General features: G+C 43.4%; 1 protein-coding gene across 3 annotated transcripts in view; it reads left to right on the top strand.

Annotated features, from left to right (window-relative positions):
- Nucleotides 1-13,521, top strand: part of LOC144688924 (mesoderm induction early response protein 2-like) — a 60,033-nt gene that overhangs the window by 15,386 nt on the left and 31,126 nt on the right. For all 3 annotated transcript variants that reach the window (XM_078555959.1, XM_078555960.1, XM_078555961.1), the window contains exons 3-5: nt 8,729-8,850; nt 9,811-9,945; nt 11,935-12,058. In XM_078555959.1, the coding sequence (XP_078412085.1) occupies nt 8,729-8,850; nt 9,811-9,945; nt 11,935-12,058 (381 nt within the window). The remainder of the gene's footprint in view (nt 1-8,728; nt 8,851-9,810; nt 9,946-11,934; nt 12,059-13,521) is intronic.

A 13,521-nucleotide genomic window follows, 5' to 3' on the forward strand; every position in this document is an offset into this window, starting at 1 on the left:
TCTCGTGAGACTCCACACATAGACGACCACTCTGATCTACAAGGGGACCAATTGTGTCCCTTACTATCCTTTTACTCTTAATATACTTGTAGAAACCCTTCGGCTTTACCTTCACATTATCTGCCAAAGCAACCTCATGTTTTATTTTTGCCTTCCTGATTTCCTTTTTTAGTATTTTCTTACATTTTCTATACTCTACAAGTACCTCATTTGCTTCTTGTTGCCTATACCTGCTATACACCTCTCTCTTCTTCTTAACCAGATCGCCAATATCCCTTGAAAACCAAGGTTCCCTATGCCTGTTAACTTTGCCTTTAATCCTGACAGGAACATGCAAACTCTGCACTCTCAAAATTTCGTCTTTGAATGGCTTCCACTTACTGAACACATCCTTGCCAGAAAACAACTTATGCCAATCCACTCTTCCTAGATCCTTTCTCATTTCCACAAAATTGGCCTTTCTCCAATTTAGAATCTCAACTCGAGGACCAGACCTATCCTTATCCATAATTGGCTTAAAACTAATGACATTGTGGTCACTGGACCCAAAATGTTCGCCTACACATACTTCTGTCACCTGACCTGTCTGGTTCCCTAATAGGAAATCAAGTATTGCATCCTCTCTCGTTGGTACCTCTATATATTGATTTAGAAAAATTTCCTGAACACATTTGACAAACTCCAAGCCATCCAGCCCTTTTACAGTATGGGAGTCCCAGTCAATATGTGGCAAGTTAAAATCTCCTACTATCACAACTTTCTGTTTCTTACATCGGTCTGCTATCTCTCTACAGATTTGCTCCTCCAATTCTCTCTGACTATTGGGTGGTCTATAATACAACCCTATTAGTGTGGTCACACCTTTCCCATTCCTCAGCTCCACCCATATGGCCTCTGTAGACAAGCCCTCCGGGCGGTCCTGCTTATGCACAGCTGTGATATTTTCCCTGACTAGTAATGCCACTCCTCCCCCTTTCATCCCTCCCCCTCTATCACGTCTGAAACAACGGAACCCCGGAACATTAAGCTGCCAGTCCTGCCCCACCTGCAACCAAGTCTCAGATAGGTGGAGGCAAAGGAGAGATTGCCAGAGATGTCATAAACAAAAGGAATAAGGGGTGTTGATAGTGGTGGTATTAGCTAAAGGATGTGCTAATGGTGACATTAAGGGTAGAAAGCAGGACAAGCAAGGTACAGATAGCCCTAGTGGGGGTGGAGTGGGGGGAAGGGATCAAAATAGGCTAAAAGGTGGAGATAAAATAATGGAAGGAAATAAGTTTTAAAAGATAATAGAAATAGGTGGGAAAAGAAAAAATATATATAAAAAATATATAATAATTATTAGAGGGATCGGAAAGGGGGTGAGGATGGAGGAGAGAGTTCATGATCTGAAGTTGTTGAACTCAATGTTAAGTCCGGAAGGCTGTAAAGTGCCTAGTCGGAAGATGAGGTGCTGTTCCTCCAGTTTGCATTGAGCTTCACTGGAACATTGCAGCAGGCCAAGGATGGACATGTGGGCATGAGAGCAGGGTGGAGTGTTGAAATGGCAAGTGACAGTGAGGTCTGGGTAAAACAAAAACAAAAATACCTGGAAAAACTCAGCAGGTCTGACAGCATCTGCGGAGAGGGATGCAGTTGATCTTTCAAGTCCGTATGACTTTTCATCAGAACTAAGAAATGTAGAAATGAGGTGAAATATAAGCTGATAGAGCGGGGTGGGACAGGTAGAGCTCGATAGGGGAACCAGTGATAGGTGGAGGCCAAGAAGAGACTGCCAAAGATGTCATAGACAAAAGGACAAAGGGGTGTTGACGGTGGTGATATTATCTAAGGAATGTGCTAATGGGGGCATTAAAGGTAGTAAGCAAGACAAGCTAGTGGCAGATGGCCTTAGTGGGGGTGGTGTGGGGGGAAGGGATCGAAATGGGCTAAAAGGTGGAGATAAAGCAATAGATCAAAATAAATTTAAAAATAGGTGGGAAAAGAAAAATATGTTTGTAAAAAAATTATAAATTATTGGAAAAGGGGGGATCGGAAAGGGGGTGGAGATGGAGGAGAGAGTTCATGATCTGAAATTGTTGAACTCAATATTAAGTCCGGAAGACTGTAAAGTGCCTAGTCGGAAGGCGAGGTGCTGTTCCTCCAGTTTGCGTTGAGCTTCACTCGAACATTGCAGCAGGCCAAGGACGGACATGTGGGCACGAGAGCAGGGTGGTGTGTTGAAATGGCAAGCAACAGGAAGGTCTGGGTCATGCTTGCGGACAGACCGAAGGTGTTCCACAAAGTGGCCACCCAGCCTGCGTTTGGTCTCTCCAATGTAGAGGAGAAAGCATTGGGAGCAGCGAATGCAGTAGACTAAATTGAGGGAAGTGCAAGTGAAGTGCTGCTTCACTTGAAAGGAGTGTTTGGGCCCTTGGACGGTGAAGAAGGGGGAAGTAAAGGGGCAGGTGTTGCACCTTCTGCGGTTGCATGGAAGATGCCGTGGGAAGGGGTTGAGGTGTAGGGGATGATGGAGGAGTGGACCGGGGTGTCCCAGCGGGAATGATCCCTGCGGAAAGCCGCCGGGGGATTGAAGGGAAGATGTGTTTGGTGGTGGCATCATGCTGGAGTTGGCGGAAATGGCGGAGGATGATCCTTTGAATGCGGGGGCTGGTGGGGTGATAAGTGAGGACAAGGGGGACCCTATCATGGTTCTGGGAGGGAGGAGAAGGTGTGAGGGCGGATACGCGGGAGATGGGACGGACATGGTTGAGGGCCCTGTCAACCACCGTGGGTGGAAAACCTCGGTTAAGGAAGAAGAAAGACATGTCAGAGGAACTGTTTTGGAAGGTAGCATCATCAGAACAGATGCGACGGAGGCAAAGGAACTGAGAGAATGGGATAGAGTCCTTACAGGAAGCGGGGTGTGAGGAGCTGTAGTCAAGGTAGCTGTGAGAGTCGGTAGGCTTGTAGTGAATATTGGTGGACACTCTTTCACCAGAAATTGAGACTGAGAGAGCAGGGAAGGGAAGTGTCAGTGATGGACCACGTTTCTAGATTTCCAGCATCCGCAGTATTTTGCTTTTATCTAAAGGAAGGTCTGGGTCATGCTTGCAGACAGACCGAAGGTGTACTTGTTTAGTCTTGCTTTGATCAATGTGTTATTCGTGGTCTCCCACTTGAAGGAAATATGTAAACCGTAAGATTTTTCACAATTTCATCTATGATTCATATAATTCATGTGAATAACAAAGTGCTGGAATTTCCAGACTCTGGAAAGGTCCCATCGGATTGGAAAATAGCGAAAATGACTCCTCTATTCAAGAAAGGAGGGAGACAAAGCAGGAACCTACAGGCCAGTTAGCCTAACATCTGTCACAGAGAAAATTCTGGAATCTATTATTGAGGTTATAGCAGTGCACTGAGAAAATTTCAGTGCATTCAGGCAGAGTCAACATGGTTTGTGAAAGGGAAATCATATTTGACTAATTTATTGGAGTTCTTTGAGGAAGTAACAAGCAAAATGGATAAAGGGGAACCTGTGGATGTTATCTACTTGGATTTCCAGAAGGCATTCGGTGCCACATCAAAGGTTACTATGTAAAATAAGAGCTCATGGTGTAGGGGGTAACATATTAGCATGGATAGAGGATTGGCTAGCTAATAGAAAACAGAGTAGGCATAATTGGGTCATTTTCCGGTTGGCAAGATGTGATGAGTGCAGTGCCATAGGGATCAATGCTGGGGCCTCAACTATTTACAATTTATATCAATGACTTGGATGAAGGGACTAAAAGTATCGTTGCTAAACTTTCTGAGGACAGAAAGGTGAGCAGGAAAGTAAGTTGTGAAGAAGACGCACGGAATCTGCAAACGGATATAGATAGGTTAAGTGATTGGGCAAAAATTTTAACATTTGAAAATTTTTTTCATTCATGGGATGTGGGCTTTGCTGGCTGGGCCAGCATTTATTGCACATCCCGAGTTGTCTTTGAGAAGGTGGTGGTGAGCTGCCTTCTTGAACCACTGCAGTCTATGTGGTGTAGGTACACCCACAGTGCTGTTGGGAAGGAAGCTCCAGGATTTTGACCCAGCGACAGTGAAGGAACGGCGATATATTTCCAAGTCAGGATGGTGAGTTACTTGGAGGGGAACCTCCAGGTCATGGTGTTCCCATCTATCTGCTGCCCTTGCTCTCCTAGATGGAAGTGGTCGTGGGTTTGGAAGGTGCTGTTTAAGGAGTCGTGCAGGTGAATTCCTGCAGTGCACCTTGTAAATGGTGCACACTGCTGCTACTGTGCATCAGTGGTGGAGGGAGTGAATGTTCTGGATGTGGTGCCAATCAAGTGGGCTGCTTTGTCCTGGACAGTGTCCAGCTTCTTCAGTGTTGTGGGAACTGCACACATCCAGGCAAGTGGGGAGTATTCCATCACACCCCTGACTTGTGCCTTGTAGATGGCTTTGGGGAGTTAGGAGGTGAGTTACTCGTTGCATGATTTCTAGCCCCTGACCTGCTCTTATAACCACAGATGGGTAGTCCAGCTCAATTTCTGGTCAATGGTGACCCCCAGGATGTTGATAGTGGGGGATTCAGTGATGGTAATGCCATTGAACATCAAGGGGCGATGGCTGGATTCTCTCTTGTTGGAGATGGTCATTGCCTGACACTTGTGTGGCACGAAGGTTATTTGCCACTTGTCAGCCCAAGCCTGGATATTGTCCAGGTCTTGCTACATTTGGACATTGCCTGCGTCAGTGTCTGAGGAGTCACAAATGGTGCTGAACATTGTGCAATCATCAGCAAACCTCTGACTTTATGATGGAAAGAAGGTTATTGATGAAGCAGATGAAGATGGTTGGGCCAAGCATTGAGGAACTCCTGCAGTGATGTCCTGGAGCTGAGACGACAGATCTCTAACAACCACAACCATCTTCCTTTGTGCTGGGTATGACTCCAACCAGCAGAGTTTTCCCCCTGATTCCCATTGACTCCAGTTTTGCTAGGGCTCCTTGAAGCCAAATCGGTCAAATGTTGCCTTGATGTCAAGGGCAGTCACTCTCACCTCACCTCGAGAGTTCTGCCCTTTTGTCCATGTTTGAACCAAGGCAGTAATGATACCAGGAGCTGAGTGGCCCTGGCAGAACCCAAACTGGGCATCAGTGAGCAGGTTATTGCTAAGCAAGTGCCACTTGAATGCACTTTTGATGACCCCTTCCATTACTTTACTAAAGATCAAGAGTAGACTGATGGGGCAGTAATTGGCCGAGTTGGATTTGTCCTGCTTTTCATGTACAGGACATACCTGGGCAATTTCCCACATAGCTGGGTAGATGCCCGTGTTGTAGCTGTACCTGATCAGCTTGTCTAGGGGCGCGGCAAGTTCTGGAGCACAATCCTTCAGGACTATTGCCGGAATATTGTCAGGGCCCATAGCCTGTGCAGTATCCAGTGCCTTCAGCCATTTCTTAATATCACGTGGAGTGAATCGAATTAGCTGAAGACTGGGATCTGTGATGTTGAGGACCTCCAGAGGAGGCCAAGATGGATCATCCACTCGGCACTTCTGTCTGAAGATTGTAGCAAATGCTTCAGCCTTATCTTTTGCACCGCTGTGCTGGGCTCCTCCATCGTTGAGGATGGGGATATTTGTGAACCTTCCTCCTCCAGTGAGTTGTTTTAATTGTCCACCACCATCCACGACTGGATGTGGCAAGACTGCAGAGCTTGGATCTGATCCGTTGGTTATGGGATTGCTTAGTTCTGTCTATCACTTGCTGCTTATGCTGTTTGGCACGCAAGTAGCCCTTTTTCATTGCTTCACCAGGTTGACACCTTATTTTTAGGTGTGCCTGCTGCTCCTGGCATGCCCTCCTGCACTCTACATTGAACCAGGATTGACCCCCTGGCTTGATGGTAATGGTAGAGTGGGGGATATGCCAGGCCATGAGGTTGCGGATTGCGTTTGTGTACAGTTCTGCTGCTGCTGATCGCCCGCAGCTCCTCATGGATGCCCAGTCTTGAGTTGCTAGATCTGTTCGAAATCTATCCCATTTAGCACGGCGGTAGTGCCACGCAACATGATGGAGGGTATCCTCAATGTGAAGGCAGGACTTCGTCTGGTCACTCCTACCGATAACTGTCATGGCCAGATGCCTCTGCGGCAGGCAGGTTGGTGAGGATGAGGTCAAGTATGTTTTTCCCACTTGTTGATTCCCTCACCACCTGCCGCAGACCCAGTCTAGCAACCATGTCGTTTAGGACTCAGCCAGCTTGGTCAGTAGTGGTGCTACCCAGGCACTCTTGGTGATGGAACATTGAAGTCCCCCACCCAGAGTACATTCTGCACCTTTGCCACACTCAGTGCTTCCAAGTGCTGTTCAACATGGAGGAGACTGATTCATCAGCTGAGGGAGGTATGTGGTAATCAGGATGTTTCCTTGCCCATGTTTGACCTGATGCCATGAGACTTCATGGGGTTCGCAGTCGATGTTGAGGACTCCCAGGGCAACTCCTTCCCAACTATATACCACTGTCCACCATCTACTGGGTCTGTCCTGCAGGTGGGACAGGACATACCCAGGGATGGTGATGGTGGAGACCTTATCTGTAAGGTATGATTCCGTGAGGATGATCATGTCAGTCTGTTGCTTGACTAGCCTGCTATCCCAATTTTGAGACTAGCCCCCAGATGTTAGTAAGAGGGACTTTGCAGTGTCGACAGGGCTGTGATTGCGGTTGTCATTTCTGGTGCCTAGGTCAATGCTGGGTGTCCGTCTGGTTTCATTCCTTTTTTGTGACTTTGTAGCGGTTTGTTACAACTGAGTGGCTCGTTAGACCATTTCAGAGAACTTTTAGAGTCAACCACATGGCGGTGGGTCTAGAGTCACATGTAAGCCAGACCAGGTAAGGGTGACAGATTTCCTTTCCTAAAGGACATTAGTGAACCAGATGAGCTTTTACAGGGCATACCCAATTGACATTGGTTTCATGGTCATCATTAGACTTTGAATTCCAGATTTTTATTGAATTCAAATTCTACCATCTGCCGTGGCAGGATTCGAACCCTAGTCCCCAGAGCACTTCCCTGGGTCTCTGGATTACTCGTCCGGTGACAATACCACTACGCCGTTGCCTCCCCTGGAAAAATGTGAAATTGTCCACTTTGGCAGGAAGACTAGAAAAGCAGCATATTATTTAAATGGAGAGAGATTACAGAACTCTGAGGTACAGAGGAACCTCGGTGTCTTGGTATGTGAATCACAAGGGTTAGTATGCAGATCCAGCAAATGATTAGGAAGGCAAATTGAATGTTGTCGTTTACTGCAAGGGGAATAGAATATAAAAGTTGGGATGCTTTGCTGCAGCTGTTATAGGGCTTTGGTGAGACCGCATCAGGATATAAATGCATTAGAAGCAGTTCAGAGAAGGTTCACTTGACTGATAACTGGGGTGGGGGTGTTATCTTATGAGGAAAGTTTGGAGATCGGGCCTGTATCTATTGGTGTTTAGAAGAATAAGAGGGCCTTATTGAAACATATAAGATCCTAAGAGGACTTGACAGGGTGGATGCCGAAAAGATGTTTTCCCCTTGTGGAAGAGGCTAGGACCATGGGACACAGTTTAAAATTAAGGGGCCTCCCATTTAAGACGGAGATGAAGAGAAATTCTTCTGTAAGAGGGTGATGAGTTTGTGGAACTCTATTCCCCAGAGAGCAGCAGAGGCAGGATCATTGAATATTGTTAAGGCAGAGGTAGATAGATTCTTGACTAACAAGGGAGTGAAAGGGTGTGGAGGGGTGGGGATGGGCGGGTAGGTAGCAATGTGGAGTTGAGGTTGCAATCAGATCAGCCATGATCTTATTGAATGGCGGAGCAGGCTTGAGGGGCCGATTGACCTACTCCTATTTTGTATGCTCTGGGATTGTGTGTGCGTGCATGCGCACTTCATGGCCTCTAGTTATGCTCTTCCCCACAAATGGAAACATTCCTTCAGTATCCACTCTAACAAAACCTTTCAGACCTCTATTAGACCACCCTTGAGCCTTTTTTTTTGAAGAGAAAAGAAACCCAGCCTGTTCGTCCTTTCCTGATATGTATACGCATGCATTTCAGGCATCATCCTTGTAAATCTTCCCTGCACCCTCACCAGTGCCTTATATTCTTTTCATAATATGGTGACAAGAACTGCACACAGTACTCCAGGTGTGGGTCAAACCAAGATTTGATATTTACTGAATTTTAGTCAGTGTTAAAGGGAAATAGTGCTAATGTTTAGGGAATCCCGAACAGTTTTGTATACATTTTTGTTTTAGCATGCAACACTTCAGCAGCACATTAACAGATCACAAACGAGTGCTTCCCATGGCAGGATCTCAGCATTGTCCAATAATAATTAACCAATAATCTGCATCAGCATGCACTGGATACCAGTGTGGACGCCTTAGAGAACACACAAGGGTAGTAGCTAAATGTCGCACGTGTTCCAGAAACTAAAATACCTTTGCACATTGTAATGAGTGGTCATTGTATTGGTATAAATATACAGTTGTATTTCTATAATTTCTTAGAACTGCATAAGGTAGACGTGGAGAAAACATTTTTTAAAAAAAAAATCAATTAACTTTTTAGAAGATTACTGCTTTATGTCCATTCGTTCTTAACTCTCTCCGAATTGTGTATTTCTTTTTAGGCTGTCCTAATGTGTGCAAGAGAATATGTAATTGTTAAAGTCGATTTTTGTCTTTTAAGCTGGCTCAATGGGCTCAGCAGATCACAGATTCAATTTGGCCGATATCCTATCTCACAGTTACCCACCTCAGGAAGAGGAGGAGACGCCTGAGGCCGATAAATCATTTGAGGATCTGGAAAGGGTAAATTCATGTTAAGGGTTTTCAAACTTTAAAATCCTGAATGCTATGCACGTGTAGGCCTGATACATGATTCTGTTCAGTAACTAGATTTGTAGATTTGAGTGTCATCTGTGTGACTCTCAAAACTGTTGTAGCATTTCATCTTTGTTTCCATTCTGCTACTTCCGCACTTTGGAGCAATGAAAACCATTTGTCCATATGCATTGCAGCTACAAGATAGATCCAGAAAAGGTAGATGAACTGCAGTACACTCCGAATAATTGTCAATTTGCACTGAAGACGGCAAAAAATCCAATAAGTTGCATTTTTAAAATTAATTCATGGGATGAGGGCTTGGCTGGCAAGGTCAGCATTTCTCGCCCATCCCTCCTTGCCCTTGAGATATGGCTTGCTAGGTCATTTCACAGGACAGTTAAGAATCAGCCGCATTGTTGTGTGTCTGGGGTCACATATAGGCCAGACCGCGTAAGGACAACAGATTGCATTCCGTAAAGGATATTGGCGAGCGTGATGGGTTTTTATGCTAGTCCGGTAGTTTTATGATCACCATACTGATATTATCTTTATAACTCCAGATTTATTTAATTAACTGAAATTAAATTGCCCAGCTGCTGTGAATTTGAACTCATTCTCCAAATCAATAGTCCGGGCCACTGGATTGCCAATCCATCAACATGGCCACAATGCTACTGCACTCCATAAGTAATTAAGATAATAACACAACAAAGTGGGATTCAGAGTTAAAAAAGTAGTTAACAAATAATTTGAATTCAGTATGGGCTGTATTTAATAAAATTGTCAGTAAAGGCTAGGAATGTGGTTTCACCACCCTTTGTGGTTTCACTCCTGTGCTATGTTGTGTCCTTTTACAGTTATAGTACATTATATTTCCGTTCAAATGAAGAGGGAGGAAACAAGGCGACAAGATTCATGATTGCTTATTTTAATCTCTTCATACAGGAAAGTGATGTGCCTTTCGAAGAACTTCTAGCACTTTATGGTTATGAAGCATCCGATCCAATCTCGGAGCATGAAAGTGAGGGCAGCTCACCCAGTGAACTTGCTGATAACTTGCCGGATATGACTCTGGATAAGGTAATCATTTCTGGATCTGTTGAGTGGATTTCATTCTTTTTAAAGCAATCAGCCAATTGATGCCAACATTCATTTACCCTTTTATAATAAGCTAGTGGATCTCCCTTGATGTTGTTCATCCTGATCAAAGGAAAATGTACAAGTTTGTGAGAGATCTGGTATGAAATAATGGTGGAAATGAATGGTGATGTTTTTTTGGTTATTGAAAAAATCTGAATAACTGATCAGAAAAGAGTGTTCTTTTGTATTATGGGCACATTTAAAGTTTGCATACTATAATCAAAACTATTAAATATAGGTAGTCGTTTGCAAATTTCATGCCTGATTAATGTGGATAAGCTTTTGCTGGTGAAGTTGCTGACTGCATCCAAATCCACACCTTTATCAAAAAGCACTTGTAGCTTCTCTGCTGCTTTTGTCCAACAACTCTGCTGTTTTGGCATCAACTTTGCACATAGTCACAATGGTTTCTTTTTAAACCTGCAGTGGGGATTCAAAAACCTTACTTGGCAATTTTCACCATTTTCTACTTTTTTCAGAAACACCATTTAACATATTTCTTGGAGTCTGCGTAAATGCATGAAATGCTGGACAATCATTTCTCAGATATCAGTTGAAAATACTAACCAGCTGGAAAACTTGCTATGCAAGTAAAATGGTTAAAAAAAAGATGGAACTTTGAGTTGGGGAGGAGTGCACAGTGAGGAAATGCTGCAAATTAACAGCAGACAGATCAGTTCTGATGGTCAACACCTGAAACATTAACCTGTCTTTCTCTTTCAGGTGTTGTGCTTTTGTAGCAGTTCTATCTTTAGACCTATAAAGCAGCTACCTTTTTATCAAAACAGGAAGGCTTAAGTGCTTCATGTCTGGCAGTTAGTTTGAATCTCTGTCTTTTAAACTTACGACTAACATTCACTTAACCGCTTGTGCTTTGTTCTTCTGACTTAAGTGCCTCATGCTTCGTTGTATTGCTATCTTGTAGCTTGGCCCCAGTGATCTTTTGTTCTATATGATTGAAGGATCAGTAAGAAAAACTGTCAGTTTATTGCACAATTGGTATCAAGTTCAACAAATTTCATTAAGTTAAGCTTTCCAATAAAGAGTCTTTCAAATTGTGTCCTCTTTACAAAGGGTGTCCCTCTCCAAATAAGCAAGGAAAATGTATGTTTATAATTTGATTTCATCATTAGTCACAGCGAATTATAAAGTACGTTTGTAACTTTTTTATTCATTCACAGAATGTAGGAGCAGCCGCCAAGGCCAGTGTTTGTTGCCCATTCTTAATTACTCTTGAGAAGGTTGTGTTGAACTGGCTTCTTGAGCTGCTGTAATCCATGTGATGAAGGTGCTCCCACAATGTTGTTAGCGATAGAGTTCCAGGATTTTGACCCAGTGATGATGAAGGAACATTGATATATTTCCAAGTTAGGATGATGTGTGGCTTGAGGAGAACTTGCAGGTGGTGGTGTTCCAAATACACCTGTTGCCTTTGTCCTTCCAGGTGGTAGAGGTTATGGGCTGTCGATGAAGCATTGGTGAGTTGCTGCAGTGCATCTTGTAGATGGTACACACTGCAGACCTGGTGCACCGGTGGTGGAGGGGGTGAATGTTGATGATGGTGAATGGACTGCCAGTCAAGTGGGCTGTTTTGCCCTGGTTGGTCTGAATTTGAGCGTTGGAGCTGTATTCCATCACGCTCCTAACTTGTGCCTTTTAAATGGTGAAAGGGCTTTAGGAGTGGGGAGATGAGTCACTCGCCACAGAATACAATCTCTGACTTGCTATTGTAGTTACAGTATTTATGTGGCTGGTCCGGTTCCGTTTCTGGCCTGTGGTGACCCTCACGATTTTGTTGGTGGGCGATTTAATGATGGTAATGCCAGTTACCAGGCCAAGTCTGAATGTTGTCCATGCCTTGCTGTAAGACTGCTGAAATATGAATAACTAAGAAAACATAAATGATAAACCCCTGTTTTTTGTTGACAGGAACAAATCGCTAAAGATCTTCTTTCTGGAGAAGAGGAGGAAGAAACCCAGTCTTCAGCAGATGATTTGACTCCATCAGTCACTTCCCATGAAGCATCTGATCTTTTTCCCCACCCTCTGAGATGTAAGTTCTATAAGGTGATGGTTTACAAGGTCCTTACGGTTGGAGAAGGCCGTTTAACTTGTTATAATTCATTCATCCGGAACAAGTCTATGCTCCTATTGCTCTATTTGTTGTTTCTTATTATTCCATAGTTTTCGCTTCTACCTCTTTGTCTGGAAGTCCATCCTAGGTGTTGATCACTTTGCTTTTAAGGAACCCTCATATCAATTTTTAACAAAAACAACAAATGCTAGAAAAAATCAGCAGATCTGACAGCATCTGTGGCGAGAAAGACAGAGTTAACGTTTCGAGTCTGTATGACTCCTCTTCAGAGCTGAAGAGTCATACGGACTCGAAACGTTAACTGTCTTTCTCTCCACAGGTGCTGTCAGACCTGCTGAGTTTTTCTAGCATTTTTTGTTTATATTTCAGATTTCCAGCATCCACAGTATTTTGCCTTTATATCCGTCTTTAAAGTTATCTTTTACTAGTTTGAACATATGTTGTCTTAACCATGCCTTTTCCATTACCTTCCTTTTAAGAAGGACTGAATTAAATTTGGCCTAGTGCAGTTTGCACACCATGGTGGAGAAAGGCAGCATGATCTCTCAGTACAAATAATTTGGGAAAACCTCCATACAATGTGCATTATTCATCCCTGATTGGTTATATTCCACGTATGACCATTGACTGTAGCAACACAAGAACCACCTGGAAAATGTATTCCGGATAGGAAGACCAATGGTTTATCTCCTCCTGCCCACTTCAATGTTTCCTTTCTTTCTAATGAATAATCCTTATCATTTTAATAGCCATGAATCCTTCATAGATCTCAGGAGTGAAATCCCATTTAACAATTTCTGTTCACAGCCTATGCTGTCAATTAGTTCCAAATGTTGTTTATCCCTTAAAGAAAATGTAGCTTGAATTTAAGCAGCTTAGTTCTAAAACTCTGTACAATGCAGACAAATGAGCCATTTTAAAAACTTTTTAAATCTCCTAATATAGAAAAATTTTATTAAGTTTTCACTTAGTCTTCTGTTCTGGGGGAAGAAAAATCTCAGTTGACAGCTTCATAACTCAGGTCCCTTAAGTTTTGGTATTGTAGCTCATGTTGAGTGCTCACAGATTAGTTTAATATATATTCTGAACTAAGTGTCCAAACCTGGTCAGTGTATTCCAGATGTGCTCTTAATAAGACTGTGTACAATTGTTATAACCACTTCTTTCCATTTTTGCCATACCATTATAAATCTAAAAGAATTAAGTTGATTAATATTCATCCAATTTGAGATGTGATTGGTCTGTGGTTATAACATGGCCACTAAATCTGAGATTCTATTAGATACAGTAACCAGTAAGATGTGTGATCCAGTAACTTTTGATGCTATGTCTTTCTGCTAATCCTTCTTCCAAATATTTACATTGAACTATTTTCAGCCCCTCTTGACTTGCATCCTTGGGGTTGTCAGTCTTGTCACTTA

Source organism: Cetorhinus maximus, chromosome 13 (assembly GCF_964194155.1).
Source record: "Cetorhinus maximus chromosome 13, sCetMax3.hap1.1, whole genome shotgun sequence".
Taxonomy (NCBI): domain Eukaryota; kingdom Metazoa; phylum Chordata; class Chondrichthyes; order Lamniformes; family Cetorhinidae; genus Cetorhinus; species Cetorhinus maximus.